Here is a 22,500-nt window from a genome sequence, read left to right as displayed (position 1 = left end):
CCTGGCAAGAAAAAGGAAATCATCACCAAACATGACCCAATAGTCTGTGGGCGACGCAATGTGAAAATAATGGAAAAGGTGCAGTAACTTTGTCACACTTTGTATCATATTGATAAAAAACAAAAATAGTGATGTCATGGCAAGAGGTCTGTATGGTATTTAAGGCAATTATTCTCCGTATCTTCAAGAAAATAATGTAAATCTTACGCATATTCTTTAATCTTTAACTGTATCCAAACTGCAGAATGGTCAGCTTTTAGAAATTATTTTACATGATGTATTGTCTTTCTGTAGCAACACCAAGTGATTAGCCAAGAGGATGTCAATGCAGCACTAGACTGACATGATTAATGTGGTGTGCAAAATCCCAGAAGTTCATCTCCTGGAGCACTCCTCTTTTTTTGCTCATATCCCAGTAAAAATACCATTGGTTCAATAATAATAATAATAATAATAATAATAATAATAATAATTCTTGTTTGTCTCACGATGTGGTCACTTGTGATGTAGTTCGCAACGTTTCGACTGCATACTGCTAGTCTTAATCAGGCGATGAGGTAATGACTGGTTATGCATCATCTTTTAAGCAGGATGCTCCACTGTGATTGGTTGATTTTCAGCAGCTGTGACTGATGAAGACTAGCAGTATGCAGTCGAAATGTTGCGATCTACATCACAAGTGACCACATTGTGAGACAAACGAGAATACTTTATCATTATTGTACTTCACCATGATGAATAACAGCAACCTTTTTTACAACATTAACCATTGGTTCAATAGTTTTACATAAATCATTGTCTTTCAAATAGGCAAATGTCTTCTTGTTTGTTTCTTTCTCACAGTTTCCACCTCGATTTGCTGCAGGGAATGTGGGAAGCTCAGAACTTGATCTCAAACTGCCAAACAGTGTGTTCAATACTTTAAAACAGCACTCTTACCGGGAAGAGAAACATGCTGCTCGACTGCACGAGAAGAAGGAGCATGCAACACATGTAAGATGTCCTTGTGGTTGCTTGAAACATTAAATTTTTTGTAGCCATGCTGTTTTGAATCTGTATGGAAGTTTGGGTCTTGATGATGATGGCAGAGATCCAATAGGAGGGTAGTGTGGTGATATCAGGACAGTAAAAAAAAGTTGTCCTGCCGTTTTGTTGTTGTGAACCACCTGTATCTAACTACAGTAGTATCTTAGAAAAGGGACCCATTCTCATTTTAACAGGAGCAAGTGCTGGATCCCAAGACGCGGCTGGTGTTGTACAAGCTTGTGAATGGAGAAACACTTGAGGCTGTGAACGGTTGCATCAGTACAGGAAAGGAGGCGTGTGTATTCCATGCTTATGGTGGGAGGTGTGTAATCTCGTTAGTGCACTGTCTTCAGCCAGTCTGGTCAGTTGTATCCCTAAGTACAGTGTAGGGCCTTTGCAACTAATGATCAAATGGTACAAAAACTGCTACACTGGAGAGCAATTATTATATTTGCACACTGGGACATCTAAACAAAGAAAACATAAATTAAGTTGCTTTGTTTTAGATGTTTCAGTGCACAATTTGCTCTTCAGTGTGGCGGTTATGCACCATGTGATCACCATCTGCAAATGGCCCATCAGCAGGGACTTCAATAGGGGCCATAACCCATAATACTTGTTACTGAGCTGACTCGATGTTGCGGGTGTTAAGGTAATTCCCTTGAAATTGTTCTACTATCAAACGTTTTTGGAAACTTGGCATAATTAACATTCATAATATGAACATTATAAAAATGCAATAAAAAAGTGGGGTCACCGTGCTTGTTTACGCGTCAGCGGGCTCTTGAAATGGGGTATTTTTACTGTTTTTGCGTTAAAAATTCGAATCACCTTCATACAGAATTAAGTCTTGGTTACTTCAAAGACACAAAATTTTATTTTGAAAATAAAGCTTCTTTTATTTACATAAGCAGTAATGCTTCATTTACGCCGACTTTGATTCCCTGGTTGTGGGAATAGTGCACTTTTTGGAACAGTTCTGTAGTTAGCTTGAAGTCCTCGCCTTGGGTAAAATTCACCCAGTACGGAACTGTTTTCCAAAAAAAATTCATGATCTACTATCAAACTTTTTTTCTTCTTCAAATATGTTCTTTATTAGACTGTTTTTGGCAAATACCTGAAAAAAAAATTGGGGGTCACTGTGCTCGTTTGAGAGAAAAGGAGCATTTATTTCGCTATCGGGTTTAGTTTGAGCGAAATCTCTTGCGTTTTGTATGTGCACGTGCTCATGTGCGCGCGCTAATGACGCGAAAATCGTGCGCAGTAGGAATGCGCAATGCAATACTAAGGAATTACCTTGATATATTTTTTTGGTGTCTTGCCTCCTTGTCTCGTATCTATGTCTGGATGATATAATTATTCATAAACTTTACATCCCTGTGAATCGACTGAGTTACTGGAGGCCATTTACAACGCCATTTTGAAAGCAGAGATGGCCCTGGTGACGAGGTTGTGCGCAGCTCCTACCTTTTGTGAAATTCCTCTTAAGGTGTACCCACGCGTAAAAGTACAATGTTTTTAATTATTTTAAAATTTTTATTCTAGACTTTTAAAATCGTGTCTTGTGAACTGGCAACAGGTTTTACGCCATTCCATGAATTATGGAATTCCTTTTAAATTAATGAATTTCTTTTGAATGATGTGAATATTATTGGTAAACTATTTATAATAGTGTTCAGAAGAGAACTGAAGAATTAAAAACACTCAAGTTTTTCGGAAATTAATACGAACTTTATTTGTTTAATCTTTGTGAAGTTAGGTGCATGAAACTGATGAAAGTTAATTAATTAATATGAAAAGTGAGGGTTATTATCACTGAATAGAATTTCCTTTTCATGTGTCAGAATCCAGGAAAATGCACTTCCCAGGGGTCTCTTTTTCAATCATTTTCTGGGGGTGCATGCCCCCGGACCCCCCTAGGGCACAAGACCTTGCAGGCATTCACTACGTGGCCAGTGGCCACGGAAAGAAATGCTATGGGTGACACCTTTGATGAACAGCTATTTAAAAACTTACATGTATTGACATCCCTGCATTAGTATCATAATAGCTTTTTTCATGTTCAGGTAGATTCTTGGTTTTGGAATAAGGTCTTACATGAAAATTAATGGAAAAATTGCTTTTGGTGACCAAACTTTTTACAGAGCTCTGTATTTTGTATGTGTCTATTGCTTTAGAGTTATCCCCTTGTTATTGTACAACTTTGTGTTTGTAAATCTTTTCAAGTCTGGGAATCATGATTTGTAATGATGAACATGTATTTTTGTACTCAAAAGGAGGGAAGAGAAACTTATGCCTGAAGAGTGTGCAGTGAAAGTATTCAAGACAACACTGAATGAATTTAAGACCAGAGATCGCTACATCAAGGATGACCATCGCTTCAGGGATCGCTTTGGCAAGCAAAACCCAAGGAAGATCATTAGACTGTGGGCAGAAAAGGAGATGTGTAATCTCAGCAGGTTGGTTTGGTTGCATCATCCTCCTCAACCTTTTGTCAAACCTTTCCTTATGTATCAGTTAAACAGAAGCATTAACATCCCCTTACCATTAAGTGTGACCCCAGCTAAGAACTAATGGCTAACCTGGCTTGAATATGCAATCCTCGATGAGCTCTAAATTTGAGCCCTCTACATGGTCAGGTGATACTGGTCAGGAGATACCGTGTTTTGACAGGCGTAAATTGACCATAACATGGATGTCCAATATCAAACATGTACTGTAAACCAGCTGGAGTATGGCCACTGTGGTGAGCTCTAAACTTGAGCCCTAGATATGGTTGCTTGGTACTGGTCACATTGGCATACGTGGAGGGGTGCACCTACGGTTATACAGTGGGCAAAACCAAATTTTCTTGCACAGACAGGTTACCATATCTTCTCACGCATGGTGCTTCGCACGCACGCCCTGGTGTGCTAAGCTCTGCTATTATTTTCTTTCCCTTTCTCCTCCCCTTGCCTGCTTAATTTGGTGCTCTTAGACCAGAGTTAGTAGTTTGAGATTTCGCCTCCTTTTCCCCTTTCTTGTTAAAGGCAAATCTGTAACTCTTACCGACATAATCTTTCAACATAACATGAGCCTCCAATTCCACCGTCACTTTGCCTTACTGAAGCACCAAGACATGTAGCATGAAATGGAGACTAGAGGTTTCAGTTCCTAACCCCTGGCTTTAAGTGTGCAAATTATTCACTCCACAAAGAATAAAATAGTCAAATTTAGGATGGACATGGCTGATTTAAATGCCTTGGGTACAGCACTGATCCTGTGAGGAAAAGTCCGGGGAAAAGTCAAGAATAATGCTGTTGATTGAGCTGCAACAAAATAGGTAAATCTGGACAAAAAAAAAGAGCAATCTCAAAATTTTTAACAAAATTCAATTTGTTTTTCCAAGTTGAGAATAATTTGCCTACATTGATTAAGGCTGTCTTACACTGTTTATCGTTTTGCCCAATTTGTCTTGCTTTATTTTCCACAACACCTGATCGGAAGTTGTGGAAATGGTAGAGCTGGATTTTATTTTCTGCAATTACCGGGTAATTACTGCTCTCATTATTTTTGATACATTATTTTGTTTGTGTCTTAGTGTGTTGAGACAGTGATGCTTCCCACCACTTGTGTTGAAATGGTGTTTGTTTTGACACAAGTTGCTCAAAAGATTGCACATTTTAAACATTGCCTTGATTCTTGTGTTAAGTTAATCTGCATTGTCTATCACATTTTCAGGATGCAGAAGGCAGGCATTCCATGTCCCACAGTTGCACTGCTTAAGAAGCACATCTTAATAATGAGTTTTATTGGCAAGGATCAAAAACCTGCTCCTAAGTTGAAGGATGCTGTACTGTCTTCACACCAGCTACAACAGGCTTATCAACAATGTGTAGAGGTAAGATGTGGTGCAAGACATGAAAATAGTAATAATAAGTGTTTCAAGAAAGGCAAGTTCAAGCTGGGTAGCAGCTGGTAAAGGAAAAGTCACTTTACTTTTAAGTTAGTCAGTTAAGTTCTGTTAGCTTGGAGGCTGGTATCAGTGGAAGCCGACAGTGCACCCTTTTCCCTCACCATCGGTTAGTGCAGAAAACAGCCTGAAAAGCTTCCTTGTTTAATGACAAAAAAACGTATTCGATTTGGTACTCTATCTCCTTGGTGTGTGGCCTTGCCTTAAAAGGAGTTTTAAGCTGTACTTGCATTCCCTTCGAAAGTAGAGGCTGACATATTTCTTAAATATACATGTCAGTTAAGTTTATAGTACTAAATGGTGCAGCTGTAATTACCACTGTTATAAATATAATGTTGATAAAATTTATTTTAATTTTCTGTTAAAGGAGTCAATAATTATTGTTCTTTATTTATTTATTTATTTATTTATTCGCCACACCGAAGAAAAGAGCAAAGTAGCACATAAAATAAGTAATGAAGTACTTGGCAGGGACTCCGCAACAGCTGAGGCCAATTATAGTGAGCCCGATAATTGGAAAGAACAAGGTACAAAAAACTATATACAGCAGGATAGATTAGATGTTAAAAGCCAGACGGAATTACAGACATTTAACGCAGATTGTCTTAAAAGTTCTTGGGATGTCAGGATTGCAATAATTAATTAATAGCGCTGTGTGGTAATAATCAATTAATACTGACTTAAAAGTGTCTTGTTACCAATTGTCGTTGCTAATAGGTTCTATGTTCTACTTGCTCTAACAAAAAACCATCTTTGATGTCTTACATCGTTAAGGAAAAATGGAGCATTCGCAGATGAGGCACGAGTGCCAGCACACCTAGTAGTACCGCACATAGCGGGAAAGGCATAAAGGACTAATATGAACAAGATTATGTACACACTTATTAAGGAAGACCAAGTCCAGTAGCATATAAGAAGCAAATTAAAGACAGCAGGCGTGGTTTATACTCGAAAGAAGTTGAAAAAGGCAGTTGTAATAATTATAAATTTTATTGCACGCCTCTGGATTCTCTCTAGTTTGATTATTACATGTAGCTCAATTGACTGGAGTGCCCGGCCTGGGTGATATAGCCAATAAAATTATGTGGACGAGTAAGACCCAGGTAAAGAGTGCGTCTCACTGAGGTGCCTTGAATGCACCTAGCATTCCTTTTAATTCCATACATTTTCAAGTTTTCACTGTATAAATTACTGACACCTTTTTATTTCAGATAATGTGCACGATGTACAAGCAGTGCAAACTAGTCCATGCAGATCTGAGTGAATATAACATACTGTGGCATAATGACAAGGTGTGGTTCATAGATGTGAGCCAGTCAGTCGAACCATTTCACCCACATGCGCTAGAGTTCCTCTACAGGGACTGTACAAATGTAGTACAGTTCTTTACAAAATGTGGAGTGTCTGGTGTTGTATCGGCTCAGGAGCTTTTCAACAAGGTCACAGAACTGGGAATTACTCCTGGTACAGACAGAGACTTTCTTTCTCAGGTAACAAGCTACCATCAAATTAACAAGTCAATGCCAGTTTTTTATGGGTCTGTCCTTTTATTTAATTTAATTTTTATTTTATTTAAATTCTGTCATAACATTGTCAATGGGGCTGTGGAAATCACAAAATTCTGTCTTCAACAAGTCTAAAAAGTTTCATCCCTTCATGCAAATTGTTGTTTTTAGGGTCTCGCTAAAGGTAAATTTGGGTGTCTCACTCAATTTTTTGTTTTTGCAAATCTTGAATGGGTGGGGCATGGCCTGTGAAGCATAAAATAGAATTTTCCCAAAAAGAAATTCTGAAAATTTTATTTTAAACCCACCAAAATCGCTTTTCTTTGTTTCCCCCATAATCTGCATGTGAAATTTGATAAGGTATCATGTCAATCACATGTGAAAGGATTGGGTGTCAATTGACAGCCTTCACGCGTGACCTGCTACCTCAGCACATGCCCGAATGACTCAGCATAATTGGCTTTCAAGTGGTGGGTGGAGTTATTCAGCAGACCGTGAAAAGCACACAATCTTCAAGCTTGATTTTCTAGGGGTTTATTTTGATGGCAAAATTACAACTTCTCGGACCTCCTGTCCCGACAGGTTTTAAGACATCGCTTCCAAATTTTCAGTTCTGATAGATGATTATACTACCCCAAATATGTTGTGAGGAATTTTTCGCTTGTCTTCAAAGACTGATGGTATGGTACTTTTTGTGCCCAAATTAAGTATGAGATGAGAGTTTTGACTTTGGTGTGTGATATTTCCTTCAATTCTTAACATATCAAAAATTCCTGCCATGGAGTGCATTCATTTGTGACTAAGATGCAACAAAGTGTGGTTATTTTTGCAATAAAGTGAAGGGGCAGGAGCTTCTGCAGCAGACACAGGCGTTCTGAGTTTGAAGCTTCAAAACTAAAAGGCAATTATAAATACCAAAAAACTAAAAAATTAATGTTATTCAAATAGTTCTAATATGACATTGTAGTTTGACCCAATACAAAAAATAGTGGTGCAACAATTACATTTTCCCGCGGACACCTCATTTTCCTTTACCGAAATCTTAAAGGTGCCAACAAAATGTCACACCTTCCAATTTTACTCCGTAAAGGGTGCAGAGGTTTGGGAGTTTTGTCTTCTTGGAGGAGGGGTGGATGTTAAAGGGGCAGTGTCACGCTATTTAGTAGAACTTTAATGCATCAATGAAGACCAAAAATAATGCTGTGGTTTTGTTGCCAATAACCATTGAAGTGCAGTGAAGCTATTCTTTGCTTCTTGCAACCAAGGATGGAGAGGATAAAAATGGATTTCAAATTGAAAAAAACTTGCCAGTTCTTTCAAGTTTGGAGACGTTGTATTCAGAAAGTCAGCAAAAATTAAATAAAACTAGACGCTCCATGAGCGTACACTGGGTTGCTCAAAGACAGAAGGGACTGGGTTGCGTGGTATTGAAGTGCAGCGTTCCAGTCAATTTTTTCAAGTCGGGGGTCATTAAGACCATTTAAGGAGTCACCCAGAGGTCGTGCCAGCAGAGGGCCCTTTGGCTCACACGTTAATACGACGAAACAGATCTTTATCTGAGGTTAAAAACCTGGCTACTGTCACAAAGAAGAAATTCCTGTCATCTTTGGAAAAAATAGGCATGCATTGCGTACATGTGGTCGTGCAGTAACACAGCGCTTTATTCCATATTGTCAACTGAGCTGTGCTTTGTCTTCCAGGAGATTCAAAATGTCTTTGTGTAATATAGCTCTAATAGTACACAATATTGTTTTGGTATTGTATATCGTTCTAGTGCCATGGCAGAAGTCTTAGGTAAATAGCCCCCTGAGAAGACATGTGGTTACTAGCAAAGTACTAAACCTAGAGTGATTGAAGAAAATAAAAGGGAATCGAGAAACATTGACTTCTAGGCTGACATTTTGATCATTTTCAAGTTCCCTCACAACTTCTTTTCACCACAAGTTTAAGCATGGACTCTGAGCGTCTGACAGCTTCGTAATACAAAAGTTCACTGAAGTTAATCCCACCCTATCCAACGGGGTTAGTATCTGGATGGGTGACCTAAAAAATATACCACCAGAAATTCAACGGGCGAAAGATTGTTGTCGAAATCCATTACTCGTCACTTTTAAGATTCCAGATATTTATTTTCCACTGCCTGCCTTGTTTATCCAATTGACGTTCCATTCTTGAGCTCCAGGACAGGGAAGACCTTTCCCGACACGGAAAAGAAATAGAATAATAAAAACACGGGAAGTGAAACACAGAATTCCGACTGGGGTTGGCAACCCAGTAAATAGCACTTTGTGCCATAAAAATACGCTGATAAATGTATGTCATATTTTGTTAGTGGGTTGTCAGGAATGTCATGTGTGAGCTTAAGTACTAATTTAGGTTTTTACCGAGTTCTGCCTAAAACTGTCTGCAAATTTAACATGATAGTGCCCTTTCAATAAACAGGTTGGGCTGTTTCAAGCAACATGGTAACTTATATTTTTCTTGGCGTAATTCTTTGATTTAGAACAAGGAAGCTGGCAATTGACATATTTCTAATGACTGCAGTCATTGGTTTCAATATTAATCGTCTGGCGTTAGAAGAATCTATTACGTCTCACTCCTTTGAGTCAATGGTTTAAGAAGCCATGCCAAGGAGAAACTAATAAAGAATGAACGATTTTACTCAGTGACATTTGGCAATGACAACGGTCATTATTATTCTAGATACTCAAACCAGCTGCCTCGTTCAAATTTTATCGAAACCCCTGGGTATAAATTGTGCTTGTCCATGAAACAGCCAGCAAGGTGGTCCTGTAATGTGTAGGATGGCATTGAAATGGTGTCACCAACTGATCTTTTGGTTGACAGATAAGACAAATTGACTGGCATCACCAACTGATTTTTTGGTTGACAGATAAGACACCTTGACTCTGTTCCTCAGAATTTAAAATGACAAAAGGTTTAGAAAATGAAGGGGAGAGTTTACTGAAATTACTTGGGAAACAAAAAATGTTGAGGAGTAGGCTTCAGACAAGTTTTAACAGTACAGAAGATAAATATCTCTTTCTGGCAGATGACTTCAAGGTCAAAATATTTGAGCAGTCACAGTTGAGCTTTAAACTCTTTGTGACCCTGTATAAATTAAAATAATTATGATGCATGTCTCCATGCATCTGTTCTGTGATAGACTGCAAGAGACTTCTACAAATGACGTAGGGTTATCATCATTAAATAGTTTCTTCTTTAAGAGAATGATTCATCAGAATTTATGAAACCTCCTGATGTTTGTGCAGAAGTCACATGCCTCCAATGACATTGTCATTATAGATATTAGAAATTTTAATAATGTTGAGAAGTATGTAGTATATATCTATTTTTGTAAATTCACGTAACATGTTCTATTTTCCTTTCAGATTCAAACATATCAGGGGCACGAAATGACAGTTGGAGGGAGGAAGAATGAAGGAATGTACGACTTTGATTATTTCTTTAACAAAGGGCAGGCGTAAATCTCGGAAGTAAAACCAGTAAAATGAACCACAAGTTGGCTGGTTGATTCTTTTGAGTGTATCTGGGTTGGCACCTCATACTTGTCCTTAACCCTGTACATACTATACATGAATGTAATCAGGAGAGTAAGGTTTTCTTAGTATAACAGAAATGCAACCAGATATGTGCAAAGTATTTACGTAATGAAGTGACGAGGTCCTTAGTCGTGTATTATATTTAACGACTTTCCCATTGCAATTTTAGTGGACAAAATTTCATTGTAACTGTCCCCTTCATGATCTGCATAATTAATGTGAAAATTCTGGAGAGTGAATTAAAAAGAGAAAAAAACTTAATATAATAGCCACTACAAATGAAAAAAAAAACATCGTTATCTAGGAAAATAATTTTCCAAGGCTGTTTTAAACAAATTGTACAGTGTGTGTGTTTTACTTATAATCCTGGCCGCAGTTGTTCAAAGGCCAGATAATTTTATCCAGTGAATAAGTCACTATCCAGAGTATAAAATCTACTTCATGTTTAAGGTTGGCCAAGATCTTCTTACAAATGTTTTAACTAGATGTGCTTAGAGTATGCATATTCACACTTATCATATGGCCAGTACTACCCCGCGTGTGCCTTCATTGTAAAACTGTTGGGAATTCCCTGTATGAGGGCCGTGCGCATTAGCACGAGCAGGGCGGAGGTACTGCTCTGTGCAAATTTGCAATTTTAGGGGTTTTGTCGCTTTTAAACATCCAAGTTATTTACAGCCAGAAAAGCGAATGCAAACAACATTATTAGATTAATCATCTGTTACTTATTTTGTTCAAACTACATCTTCTGAGTGCTCATGAATAGTGTAAAGAGCCGATATGATAAAATGCTTATTACGTGAGCTTTGTTCAGGCCAGACAGGAAAATATTTGGTGCATGGACCTTGCTGTGCTTGGTCAGTCTGCCATGACCTTGGGTTAGGTATTTTCCCATCCAGCCCTCTCACTCAGTCACTAAAGTACATGTTATGAGGGCAAATCTTTGCAGAGATTGAAACTGATGGATAGTGACTCATCCTCACGATAAAGTTATCCGGCCCAAACCACATTCTCGTTACAAGAGCCTCGGATCTTTTGCTCTGGGAAACTCTGTGTAGGAGAACATGCGCCGTAGGGTTTGCATAGCCAAAAATTGGCTATTTGAACATTGCAGCACCTGCTCACTCCTCGTGCTAAGATGAATGTACCAATTAGAGATGTTTTTGATTGTTCTTCACGAAAACCAATAAGACGCTTTGTTTAATAAGGGTTCCCCAGAGCTCTTCTCTCCCTGTCAAGAGAAGAGCTCTGTGATCCTAGATTGCCCAATCCATTGAATGAAATCTGTACTTGAGTAACTTTGATCCTTGCAAAAATGAGAAAAAAAGGGTGTATTTGACTGGTGTAACTTGCACACGCCCCAATTGTCTGGTGTTAGACAGTGGAATCTATCACATGTAAGTCAAACTCCAAGGAGTCAATGGACTAAGAAGCCACACCAAGGAGGAACTAATAAAGAATGCATGATTTTACTCAGTGACATTTGCTGCAATAATGTAATTCAGCGTTAAAATTTTTTTATTGTTGAAACACCATCTTCACAATCAATCATGCTGATTGACTGTGATTACAGTGATTGGTTTGTCATTACAGTGTATGTTGTAGAAAAATGATGCTTTAATATGTTTTTTGACGGCGTCGAGTGATACAAGCTTGCTTCTTCAGACCACGATCACCATCCTTGGTTCCTCATCAAACCTTGGCATGCCAGCAACTACACTTGATTCAATGCCACACTCATCCTGGCCACGGAGAATTTTAAAATAACCTTTTGAAAAATGAAATGAAGTTTAAAGGGGTTTTACATTTCTAAACAAAGGGAAGCTTCTGATGCTATCAGGAGTTTCCCAAGGGAACACTTTTTCAACCTTTCGTACTTCAAGGGTTAGAACTCCGAAGTTTTTATCAGATTTTCCTGTGTTGTTTGGCAGAAGCTGGACCCATGGCTGACCAAACCCAGTAAAGTGACACCCAAAAGTCAACCCTCATTTTCAACAATTTTAACCAAGTTTGAAGCTGTTTGAAAAAAAAAATTGATCAACCAATCCAATGGAAACTTCCAAATGAAAAGAAAAAGCCCAGTAAAATTCACTTAATTGACTACATAGGTACGTTCCAGAATGGGAAAAATGTAATACCATCTGCTACAAGCTTCCTTGTACTGCAGACAATGAAAGAGCCAAAGTTATGAATTAATTAGGTCCTGTTTTTATACAACTGTATTATCTTGTGCAATGTACTACACTTGTGCTGGGCTTTTCAAGACACCCCTTGTAAAATTGCACAGTTGTTTTGCTTTTTTACTTTTTTTGAGCTGTTACCTGCCAAACACATGAACAAGTCCAATGTGGATTTAAAGGTCACTCTATTAAAATTCTTGACGAACATATGAGCCTAAAGTCTATACACATGTATAGGTATAGATGTGCAAAAGCTAGCTATACATTGTGGACGTAAGAAATCTGTTATCAGTCCGTCAGTCACGCTGTGAACTTCTTGGAAAAATATTTATAGTCTAAGTTAACAAGAGAGCTCTTCCCCCACCCCACATAACCTTGAACAACCACCCTGAGAAAAACTCAAGCTTTGCATGCCATGATCTTGGGAGAAATATTTCTCCCATTCACTCCAGCATCATAAACTTTTTAGTCTTGAGAGCTTCCCTACCTTTGTCTCCCCAGTCTGCATTCCAAGAATTTGCAACTAGCCTGTAACAAAAAGTTCAGTTGTTTTATACATGTATGGATACGATTATAGAACTTTGCACCAATGATGTTTCCTCTACTGTAAAGCTTTGAAAATTGAGAGCAGTTAAGCTCACCAGTATGGTGTGTTGTTCTCTGTTCCCCAGCCCAAGATTTTAATGGCGTGTCCTCCAAGCATGGTACCCACTTTGTGCTGATATACACCTAATAAATGAAACAACACGATGATGATGACGATTACAATTAGGGAGCTTAAGCATACGCATTTTTGAGAAGTGGACGGCAGCCGGAAGTGAGCTACTTTCCCTTTTAACTTGTCTTCACACAACCACATTTACATTGCTAAGTATCTTTTCCCCATTAGAGATGATTAGTGTAAAAGTCTGGGAGACATCACTGTCCTGGGATGCAAAATGTTCCCTTCTGGTTGTGGTCTGCGTCTCAAAAACGTGCACGCTTAAGCTCACCCTATTATTTTCTATGTTCTTACCAAAGATTTGCTTCCTTGAAGCTTCACTAAGGCTGCAATCAAACCATGGTCCATGGTAGCATAACTATTCCGGGGGTGGGGGGTAGGGGGTAGGGGGTGAAGGGTACGATAGCTGAGACAACCCAAACCTTTACAAAAATGGTAACCTTGGGCCTAAACACTACACTTTAGATAATGTTTAGGCCTAAGGTTAGCATTTTTGTAAAGATTTGGGTTGTTTCAGCTGTTGTACTGTTCAACCTCTACCCCCCACCCCCGGTATGGTCATGCTGGTCCTTGGGCACAGTTCATTTTATGGATAGAACCCTTCTTAAAATTATGTCCTGTACCAAGTAGTGTTTATCTTCTGCAGCTTGCAGGTAATAACAGCACCCAGGATTTTGCATTTTTGTCCTTCTTGATACTAATTATTATTATTATTATTATTATTATTATTATTGTTTTCGCACATTGGACTTCCAATGGAACTTCCGTACCCCAGGAAGCTTGGTGACAGCAAGTCTCCTCAAACTTCTAGGACCTTCCTAAGAATCCTTGCCGTGTTCAGAATAACACTTTTCTGAAGCTCGTCTATCTTGGTGTCTAAACCAATATTCTCTAGTCTCTTCTTTAGATCTTTTGGAACTGTTCCAAATGTTCCAATTACAATAGGAATTACCATTGTTTTCATTTTCCATAACTTCTTCAATTCTCTTGCTAGATCCTGGTATTTCACTACCTTCTCGACTTCTTTCTCCTCAATACGGCTATCATATGGTATTGCAAAATCTATTATTTATTATTATTATTATTATTATATAATCTATTATTATTATTATTATTATCATTATTATTATTATTATTATTATTATTATTATTATAGTTAAGGAATGGCAGAAAAGCCGAGAGGAAAACTACGTGTAAACACCTTTTGCCTTTAAAAGTGACTGCCTTAAATCACTTTTTCATCGCAACCCTAAAACCAATAATTAACTTTTTTATAGAATTTATGGGTAACATTGCCAAAACTAACATGAAATGGCAAAACTGTCATAGCATTGTCTTTTTAAAGCTACAGCTCATACCACTCTTGTAACTTGGGAAGTCAGAGTAAACCGTAAAGGCAGCCTCCACAGGGCCGTTTGTCATGATTTCTGTGGCAATTGCTTCTACGGAACTTCCCACACTGTAACCGCTCTTGCCATACTTCTTGTCATCACTGTACGAAACGTTGTATCCTGTTGACAAATAAAGAAGTGTGAAATGATCTCTATACAATATTATCACTTTTGTAAGTTTGCTAGTTTAGGACTTCAGAAGCTATGTGTTGTTTATTGCAACTGCTCTCTTATTTGCAGGAATAAGACAGGTTACCTTAAAGTCTAAACATCTAACAGTATCAATTACTCAAAACTGAGCCAAACTTGTACCAATCTGAGATTTGTGCATTTGAAAAACTAAAATACCAGGGCATCTCTTGTTAACATAAGATGCAGTCATGGGTAAAATTTAAGAATCCGATCCCACCAACGCGTCGGCCAACGCGTCGGCCGACGCGTTGGCCGCTGTTTAAACTTATAACATACAAGATGCGTCGGTGGTGCGTCGGTGGCGTGTCGGTGACTCATTTGGGCCTTATTGAACTGTTATTGAAGTGTGTCGGCCGACGTGTCGGTAGTGTGTTGGCCGACGTGTCGGTGGTGTGTCGGTGGTGTGTCGGCCGACGCGTTGGTGGGATCGGATTCTTAAATTTTACCGGAATGTACTTGCCTGCTTCACACTTTCTCTCACATGGAGGTGTAGGAAGGACAGATCCACAAGGCTTAAGGTGACCTTTCACGTGGTGATCACAAGATGGGATTTGATAAGGTTGACAGCCTTTGTTTGAATCGTACTGGCCTCCTGTGACCAAACCTTTCTGTTGCCAATAAAACCTGTGTGAAAATTAGGAAATATAATTATATAAGGAAGCAAAGAAAGAATGAAACATTGGGACAGATAGTTGCATACAATATGTTGTCTTCATTATAATTATCAGAGAGAATTTGCCATAACGTTCTCAAACTGTATCAAGGATATGAAAGGAAACTTCTACTGCTTCATGCAATTAAGCAAATAAATACTGTTTTATTTTTGTGACTTACGGCTTAAGGAGAAAGATCTTTGTTTAAGTCAAACACCTCATTTTTATCACTTCTACATGTAACCTCACATGGCTTCTAACCCTAAGTTACGTGTACACAATCACGCATATGTACACCTTGAAGTACATGTATTCTTCAAATAATTATTATTTCAGATTTGTACATGTCCTCTTTAATTTTTTTAAAGAACAATACAAGTATATAGAGGGTATTAATGTAATCTCAGATTACATGCATGTACAAAATGATGAGATCTTGCCACAACTTACCAGGCTTCCTCTGGGAATCCTCCATTACACCTTAACCAAGCAACAAAAAGAGAACAGTCATTAATAAATGTGGTGCACTAATTAACTTGGCATTTAAGTCAGCAGGCCATGTTAAAACCAGTTTTACTGTCCTGTAGAATATTACTGTAAGTCTTAATTAAGCCTAAAAAGACATAAATTTTAAATAATATTATGGCTGGCACATACACATGGCTCACTGTCTCACACTGTGTCCTAACTGTTTAAGGACGGTGCCAACTAATTCAAAGGCATTTTTCCTGGTTTATGTATAAGTGTGGGAAAAGCAGATCTTTAGAAGTGTTATTGAAAGGGGCTGGACAATCTGCAAGCCAGCGAGTCATGCAGGCCATAAAAATTTCGCATTTAAGTGTAAGCACCCATTTTAAAACGGTTAGCTTCCAATAACTGCATGTGTGATTCGCATGTTGACTTGCCATCTTGGCTTGCATGACTTGCAGTCATGGCTTGCGTGCCTCGCTGGCTTGCACATTGTCCAATCTCTTATTGAAATCCAAAAAGAAAATTAGAGGCAACCACACATTTTTCAAATATAATTGATCAACAATATTTGTAAAAAGCTTTAAAATGAAAGCAATGTACATGGGGTTCTTTTCCAAATTGAAGCTAATTAAATTATCTGTTAAAAATGCATGGTTACTCCCAGTTATTTTCAGTTTGGATACCACGAGCACTTTCTCTGCATAGTTTTTAAACTGCACAAAAACGATATCCTGTACTAGTAAGCACCACCCACAGGAAACCCTAGTATCACAAGATGAGCAGAGAACGTATGCGCAATAATAATAGTAGATTTTATCGCCAACATTTTCGCAGGTTTTACACCCTGCAACCCACCTGAATGAATCCCCCAACATTAATTTCCGTATGAAAGTGAATGTTATCATTCATCCGGATACAATTCAAGTGAAGAAATTTATAAATCTTTTTCCGGAATTTAGGTCTTGATTATCAACAAATTAAACGTTTCGACTGAAACCATCAGTCTCCATCAGTGAAGTCAGTCCATCAGAGCCAGGCTGAAACAATGTTCATCAACGGCCGAACTCCAATCCTGCTCAAAATTCAGCGGTTTATTGTCACCTTAAGGACACGGGACACGTGTTGGATTCAAAGGGAGTCAAGATCCTAGATAAAGAATGAGATTGGCCAAGGAGAGGAATACAAGAAGCGTTATGGGAAAGGGTGGAGGACCCAACCCTGAACAGAAAGGGGGGGCTCCAGTTCTCTCTGTCTCACACTTGGGACCGGGCCCTCACCTCCGTTCCTCAACGTTTGTCACGTGATAGTGAACTATCACATGACAAACTTCACTGATGAAGACTGATGGTTTCAGTCGAAACGTTTGTTGATAATCAAGACACAGACTGTACACGTAAATTCCGGAAAAAGGTTTATAAATTTCTTCACATTAATTTCCTTATCTAAGTGCCTATGAAGTAAAAAATACAATAAATGCCTATTTGAAAGGGTTTTCAAAATAGAGTAATTGGCCTTTCATGTTTTTTATCTACCCAAAGATACATGTATGAGTATCTGAGAGGTTGACAGCCCTGTCATTGGCTACCTTGGAATGATAAAATCTAACACATCACAACAAGTCATAAAAATGCATAAAACATATAACATTTTGCTCAATTCCAAAACATTTTGTTGCAGAATGTGATAGATTTTACGTGCTTCCCTCAAAAATAATGTGCGTCAAAAGTCCATAGTAGTCTTAATTGGATTCAATGTTGTGAGCAAATTTATACGTAGAGTCAAAGATGGAATTGCATAATGTCAAGGTTTCCATTCAGAATTCTAGTCTATTTTCACTAAGTCATAAAACCTGACCTACACTGTACACTTCTTGTTGCAACTTTGATTTTCACTAACACAATTTGTCGAAAACTCATTTTAAGAAACTCCGACTAGCGCAAACCTACCCCATTCCACATTCTGTGCAGCAAGAAAGCAAATCCTCAGCAGAGATGTGTGGTGTCAATCTCCCACTAGAGTGGATGCAAATTCGGTCTGTCATAGCCTCTACAGCTCCAAAAGCCTGTAAAAGCATTTGCAATGCTCAGTCATTACATCTTAGATCTAACATACATGGGGTTAGGGTTATTGCCGTAGTTCTACCAATTGTTTAAATTTCCGCATAATCCGGTGTAATTTCCGCACAATCAGCGCATGTTTACACGAAATGTGGCAAAATTTTTTCCACATAATCTTTAATTTTTTTTCGCATCCTATCAGAAGCCCAGATATTAGGTGGCATAGGTGTCGTCTATAAGAGACAATTGCTTAAATCAATAGCCCATACCTAGGAGCGACGTTTTCACAGACAGTGCTATATTGACATTATAGCATCACCAAACTGGAACTGTCTTTGTTTCTTGTGGAAAAGATTAGACTAAAAATAGATTGGTTCCCAAAACTGCCTTGACATAGGCTTAACCCTTTCACCCCCGTGGGGTTCCCCATTGATGAGTAAAGTCGTCTGGCGTTAGAGTAAAATCTATAAGTGACACTCTTGGGAGTGAAAGGTTTATAATCATGGGCTACTGCTTAAATTGTCCAGATAAGTGCGACAATCACTTCTCTCTTTCGTCTAAGGATTTTTCTGCTTGTAACGAATAACGGGTGGTCCGCAGGGAAAGTCCATGGACAGGGTCCATGAAAGGGTCCATGGACCTGGAGTCCATGTATACATCCATAATCTGCCTGTCTATCCATTTTACAGAATGAAGACAACGGTTGTTCCTGATACCTGGACTCAACTTCATAAGCAAGTTGAGTTTGTTGGTTCAATGCAGTTCTGCAAGGTTTTCATTTCTCTGGATACTCCAATTTTCCTCTCTTTCCATAAACTAACATGTGCTTTGATTTGAATTTATAACAGTTTCCTGAATTAGAGTAGAACTAATGTTGTCACCTTGGCAAGCATGATGCTTTGGCAAAGTGATGACGATGATGACAAGTTTAGCTTGTTTTTCGGATTCTGATTTTTTAATATTTATTCCTTTACACACAGTTTCTCCCTCCTCCTCTCCCCCCCCCCCCCCCCAATGCCTAAACAATAATTTTATTCCCTCCCCTCTCTCAAATGACAATTTCTGTTTTGACTGCCTGGCAAAATTTTGAGCTTTGATTTTTATCCAAAGGCTGTTTAATTTGAGTGTAACATTTGCATTTCACAGCCTGCCATTACTTGTGTTCAAAATTGAGCGACTGCACCTCAGAGGGTTGGATCTAGGGAACGGTGATGTCATTTACTCAAATTATAGCTTAAAATTTCAGCATGTAAGTGCATCTTATGATACATGCAAAAATTATGTGAATTTTTAAGTCTGAAAGCATGAAACTCCCATGCTGCATTCTAATTCAGCAACATACACATGTCTCGCATTCTTAAACTATCAAGTCTTTGACGTCATCTTCTCAATCCAGCTTTCTCAAGATTTTAAAGTTAGTAATGGCGGACCATTAAATAGGAAAATTCCAGTTAACATTAACAGGTGTCTTTTTTAATCAAGGCTTAAAACTTGGGTTACTTAGTGTTTAGTTGACCTAGCTTTGAAAACCAAAGGAAAATAAGAATTGAATAAGAATTTTTGATCGTTATAAGTAGCACTTTAAAATCATTTTAAAATATTTCTACTGTAAGCACTAACCCAGCAGCTTCCACATGATCCTTGATCACGTATTTCATCGATAGATTTACATTTGGGCCACTCCTCCCTTGAATCAAACGAGTCTGGAACCTTAATGACTTGGTAATCTGTCTTTTCTAAATAAGAATCAAAAAAAGGAAATTAGCAACTGTTAAATATAGCTACCTAGAGCGAGTTTCAATTGAGTGTCGTAAAAACAAAACCAAAGTAATTATTTTGGCCAATCAAAAAGGACTGAGACAATCCGGCAAACCAATCAAAACTTGAAGTAATTACACGTAGCAAACACAAAGCACGGGAAAATGTGCACGGGTGAGCCACGATTGGTTTTGGTTTCACTTCTGATTGGTTGAAAAAAAGGCGCGAGAACTTTGAACCAATCACCGAGTGAAGTAATCATAAACCAAAGTAATTATCTAATTACTTTCGACACTCAATTGAAAACCACTCTAGTAGCAATTAATTTTACTTTAGTAGACCAATTATTCATGAATGGCAGCCAAGAAATTATCCTCAATAGCCTCATGTTGGAGCAAAAAAATTCTGTTGAATTTTGCTCGTGCATTTGAGGCTAGACTGTGAGGATGATAAGCATAAAGACAAAAGAACAATAGCTGCCATTTACGAATATGATCTATAATCTTGAATGCCAAATAGACCAATCCACACTGAAAAAAAAAACAGCAGTTTACAATAAGTATTATCTAGGTTTGCACAACATTTTTGTATCTGTTTGTATGGAAGAGCTCTCAATTGGTCATGGACACTTCTATACATTAATTTGCCTTCCACGGAAATATACTGGCCACATAAATTTGAAGCTTCAACTGACCCTGGCCGGGCAGAACATGTAATGCTCAAGAATATTTGAGACTTTCTACTGTGTCATGCTGAGTCAGTGTTTACTAATATCCTCTAAATATAACCTAATACAATGGTACAACATATTCTACGCCATTGAGCAGACATGTGAGCAGAACTTGTGATAAGTGTCACAGTGTATTTATTATTAGTGGTTGCTTCAGCCAGTGTAAAACAGTAATAAACATGTATGGCAACGACACATTAAAAAACACTAACTTTTTTTGGGTAAAACAAGTGAAATTGAAATTGATGTGCTAGTGACAGCCTTCGTCATATATCATTCTGATGAGGGCTATCACACGTTTTACTCGAAAAAGTTAGTGTTTCTTAATATGACTGAACACAAAAGCTTCAAAATACACATGTCCATCACTCCACCCTCCCCTCCCCCCAACTTATCCCAACACCAGCATTTCATTTTTTTAAAACTTTGATCCCCTCAGCTAAATGGCTGTTAAATGTCTCATCACAGGTTCATTTCTGGTAATCAAATATTAGTGTCCCCATCCCTTAGTGTTAAAAAATTATTGATTTTATGCTTGGGTAATGTTGAATACAGCACGGGTCACACTTGGGAAACTTTTCATAAAATTTGCGTACTTTGCGGTTAAAATCTGTCATCATTTCACATTGCCAAGTGCAACCCCAAGTTTCCCATTTTGGAAAAATTTGGAAAATCGGCAAAAACATCAAAGTGCTTGGGTCGGGCAGGCAGATTTTGGAAAACTCGAGCTAAACAATAGGAATCATGGCGGTAACTGTCAATGCTTGTCAATGAAACGTGATATAGATTTGCAACATGATATAATAATTATTGTGTGAACAAAACGTGGAAATTCTGAAATCTTTGCGCTTTTGTTAGGGATGGACATGGTTTTTACTATCCTTCCCAATTTCACGGACTATGCAAGCAAGATGACCTAGCACATCGAAACTCAGCTACGACCATTCACAACCCCAAGGTTTTACCGTAGACTTCCAATTATTGGCAAGCAAACGCTTCTCCATCGATTCCTGGGAATGCTGATCTTTAGGAAACTGGCGAACAATCTTACGAAAAGTGGACGAACGAACAAGAAGAAGTATTGATCAGCCAAAAAAGTAGCATAATCACTGCAATAGTAATAAATAAGGCTTCATCTGGATCCATGTTGCTTGAAATGATAACAAAATGTTTTCCCAGTGAAATTCTATTCCACTTGTCAATGAGTCAAAACTCTACTAGTGTGATCCTACAAAGATGACTACAATTTTTCATTTCCGATTGCGGTTTTTTTGGTCGCAGTTGAAAACTTTTCCCAAGTGCGACCCATGCCTATGACCGGGAGATTTAGCATTCCTATCACTAATCCTCACGTACCATGACACAGCATTCACTGAACACCACACATATAGAGTTACATTTTGTATTTTATGATTCTAAAGCTCACTTGCGTGCCCTATATTATTGTCCTTGAAGGTGAATCGGTGTGCATATGCATAATTGTCGTTTCTTGAAAAGTAATAAATTTCTGAATAAATAATCTATACAAGAACTGCAAGCTCTTAAATGACCCTTTATACCTCCATCATGTAAGGTGAGCGCACTTCTTAATAATAAAGTATTCAGCTTTAGCTTAAATTTGTTAAAAAAAAATACACTGCGACATTAGATGCCCACATTAAGCTTTGATGATGCATAGCTTAAAGCTAAGTACAGTGTAAGTACGCTGATAATTTAAATACTGCACCAATAGACTATTATTAATAAAACTTTTCGACCTGACATTTTCATCGAAAATTCTGAACTTAACTGTTGAATCCCCGACACTTTAATACTTGCATAAGAATAACATCTATTGTGTTCTGGCCGAATCTGCGCTTCCACAATAACAATTATGAAGATTTATAGCAATAATTACCTTCCAAAACGCCAGTCTTTTTCAGTGGACGGGGGATGACATTTCCGTCGAGGGGAACACCACATAAGCCCTTGAAATGTTCTTGGTCGTAGTTAGCATAATCAGGATCTGCTTTCCAAGTAGAGAAAGCATTGATGTAGTCAATGGCCTCTCTTGTTAGAGCTCCAGACTCTTGAAAAGACTTGGCTTGACAAGATGTAAAAAGAACGACCAAAGACAGGAAGAGCACAGCCATGGCTAGGGAATCTTGACACTCTCGGCGCAATCCAATCTCGATTTTTGAGAGTGTTTTATAAAGAATCGAAGGTCACAAGACATTGGAATGTTGTCTCAAGGAAGTCACGAGGTTGGTTTTTTTTTTGTTGGATTCTTTGGCTCATTTTTCCATGTTCCAAATTTGGAGC

The 22,500-nt window shown here is 38.2% G+C and overlaps 2 protein-coding genes across 2 annotated transcripts in view; one reads left to right on the top strand and one right to left on the bottom strand.

Moving 5' to 3' along the window:
* LOC138003985 (serine/threonine-protein kinase RIO3-like) overlaps positions 1-11,523 on the top strand; it is a 21,210-nt gene extending 9,687 nt beyond the window's left edge. Inside the window, exons 4-10 of the mRNA XM_068850338.1 lie at positions 1-78; positions 844-993; positions 1,221-1,348; positions 3,303-3,485; positions 4,747-4,906; positions 6,190-6,468; positions 9,876-11,523. The exon at positions 1-78 is cut by the window's left edge and continues 44 nt beyond it. Of these exons, the coding sequence (XP_068706439.1) occupies positions 1-78; positions 844-993; positions 1,221-1,348; positions 3,303-3,485; positions 4,747-4,906; positions 6,190-6,468; positions 9,876-9,971 (1,074 nt within the window). The 3' untranslated portion in view covers positions 9,972-11,523. The remainder of the gene's footprint in view (positions 79-843; positions 994-1,220; positions 1,349-3,302; positions 3,486-4,746; positions 4,907-6,189; positions 6,469-9,875) is intronic.
* Positions 11,524-11,546: 23 nt separating this feature from the next.
* LOC138003986 (cathepsin B-like) lies at positions 11,547-22,434 on the bottom strand. The gene is made up of 9 exons (XM_068850339.1): positions 22,097-22,434; positions 19,332-19,447; positions 17,601-17,716; positions 15,634-15,663; positions 14,991-15,154; positions 14,306-14,458; positions 12,868-12,955; positions 12,714-12,754; positions 11,547-11,814 (listed from the first exon to the last, which is right to left on the bottom strand). Exons 1-9 carry the CDS (start codon positions 22,329-22,331, stop codon positions 11,708-11,710), a joined length of 1,050 nt encoding a protein of 349 aa, XP_068706440.1. The 5' UTR covers positions 22,332-22,434; the 3' UTR covers positions 11,547-11,707.
* Between the last annotated feature and the right edge of the window lie 66 nt (positions 22,435-22,500).

This window comes from Montipora foliosa, chromosome 5 (genome assembly GCF_036669935.1).
Source record: "Montipora foliosa isolate CH-2021 chromosome 5, ASM3666993v2, whole genome shotgun sequence".
Taxonomy (NCBI): domain Eukaryota; kingdom Metazoa; phylum Cnidaria; class Anthozoa; order Scleractinia; family Acroporidae; genus Montipora; species Montipora foliosa.
Note: the sequence above shows the minus strand (reverse complement) of the source record. Positions and strands in the feature narration are given on the sequence as shown.